This window comes from Diaphorina citri, unplaced genomic scaffold (assembly GCF_000475195.1).
Source record: "Diaphorina citri unplaced genomic scaffold, Diaci psyllid genome assembly version 1.1 scaffold24150, whole genome shotgun sequence".
NCBI lineage: Eukaryota > Metazoa > Arthropoda > Insecta > Hemiptera > Psyllidae > Diaphorina > Diaphorina citri.
In genome coordinates, this window is record NW_007401491.1 from 1 (window position 1) to 797 (window position 797).

At 40.2% G+C, this 797-nt stretch overlaps 1 protein-coding gene across 1 annotated transcript; it reads right to left on the bottom strand.

Annotated features, from left to right (window-relative positions):
- Positions 1-63: 63 nt before the first annotated feature.
- On the bottom strand, positions 64-791 carry LOC103523478 (bromodomain adjacent to zinc finger domain protein 1A-like; the record flags this gene model as incomplete). Its single annotated transcript, XM_008488518.2, has 2 exons — positions 744-791; positions 64-315 (listed from the first exon to the last, which is right to left on the bottom strand). Coding segments are annotated over exons 1-2 (281 nt in total), but the record flags the coding sequence as incomplete, so codon positions are not given.
- Between the last annotated feature and the right edge of the window lie 6 nt (positions 792-797).

Genomic DNA, 797 nt, shown 5'->3' on the forward strand with positions numbered 1-797 from the left:
GGTACTCGTTACCTAGAAGTTACCGGAATATGGTCTTGTAGACTTAACATAAAGTTAACTTACCCAGGTATACAGTCGCCTACATGCTGGGGATTGTGTTCTACATACAGCCCGGGCACTGATTTGAATACCCAATAGCGACGAAACGCTCTATCATAACCCAGAGCTAAGAGCTGAGGTTCTCTAATCGCCACTGCTATGCGAATACTTTCACTCTGCAGTTTCTCCTTGTTACGCTCAACTAGTTCAGCAATCTCCTTGTCTATGTCTTCTAGCTTTTCCTTCTCCTTGTTCTCCTTCTTCTGTTCTTTCAGTCTGTAAAAGAAACAATAGGAATTTGATTAAAGAAGAAAAACACGGTCCTCTGGTAACGCACTGACCATCCTAGCTTCTAAGTAGAAAGGATAAACGTTTGGTGTTTTATTTATTTAAAGTCAGCTGAGTTAACTTGGAGTGTAGGGTTTCTTTGATGAAAGAAGAAAAACATGGTCCTCTAGTAACGCATTGACCATCCTAGCTTCTAAGTAGAAAGGATAAACGTTTGGTGTTTTATTTATTTAAAGTCAGCTGAGTTAACTTGGAGAGTAGGGTTTGATTCGTTCTTAGAACAACTGGCTTTCTCCTATCCTGCCCTCCTTCTCCCTTCGATTTTGTGACGATAAGACTAGTTGTTACAGTTCCCTCTATCAAACCTCCTAAAAAAAAGTTCAAAGATGTAGCTAATATTGACGCTATAAACTTACTTGAACACTTCCTCTCGTTCCTTCTTCATTTGAGCGGAGTAATGCAGACGGAAG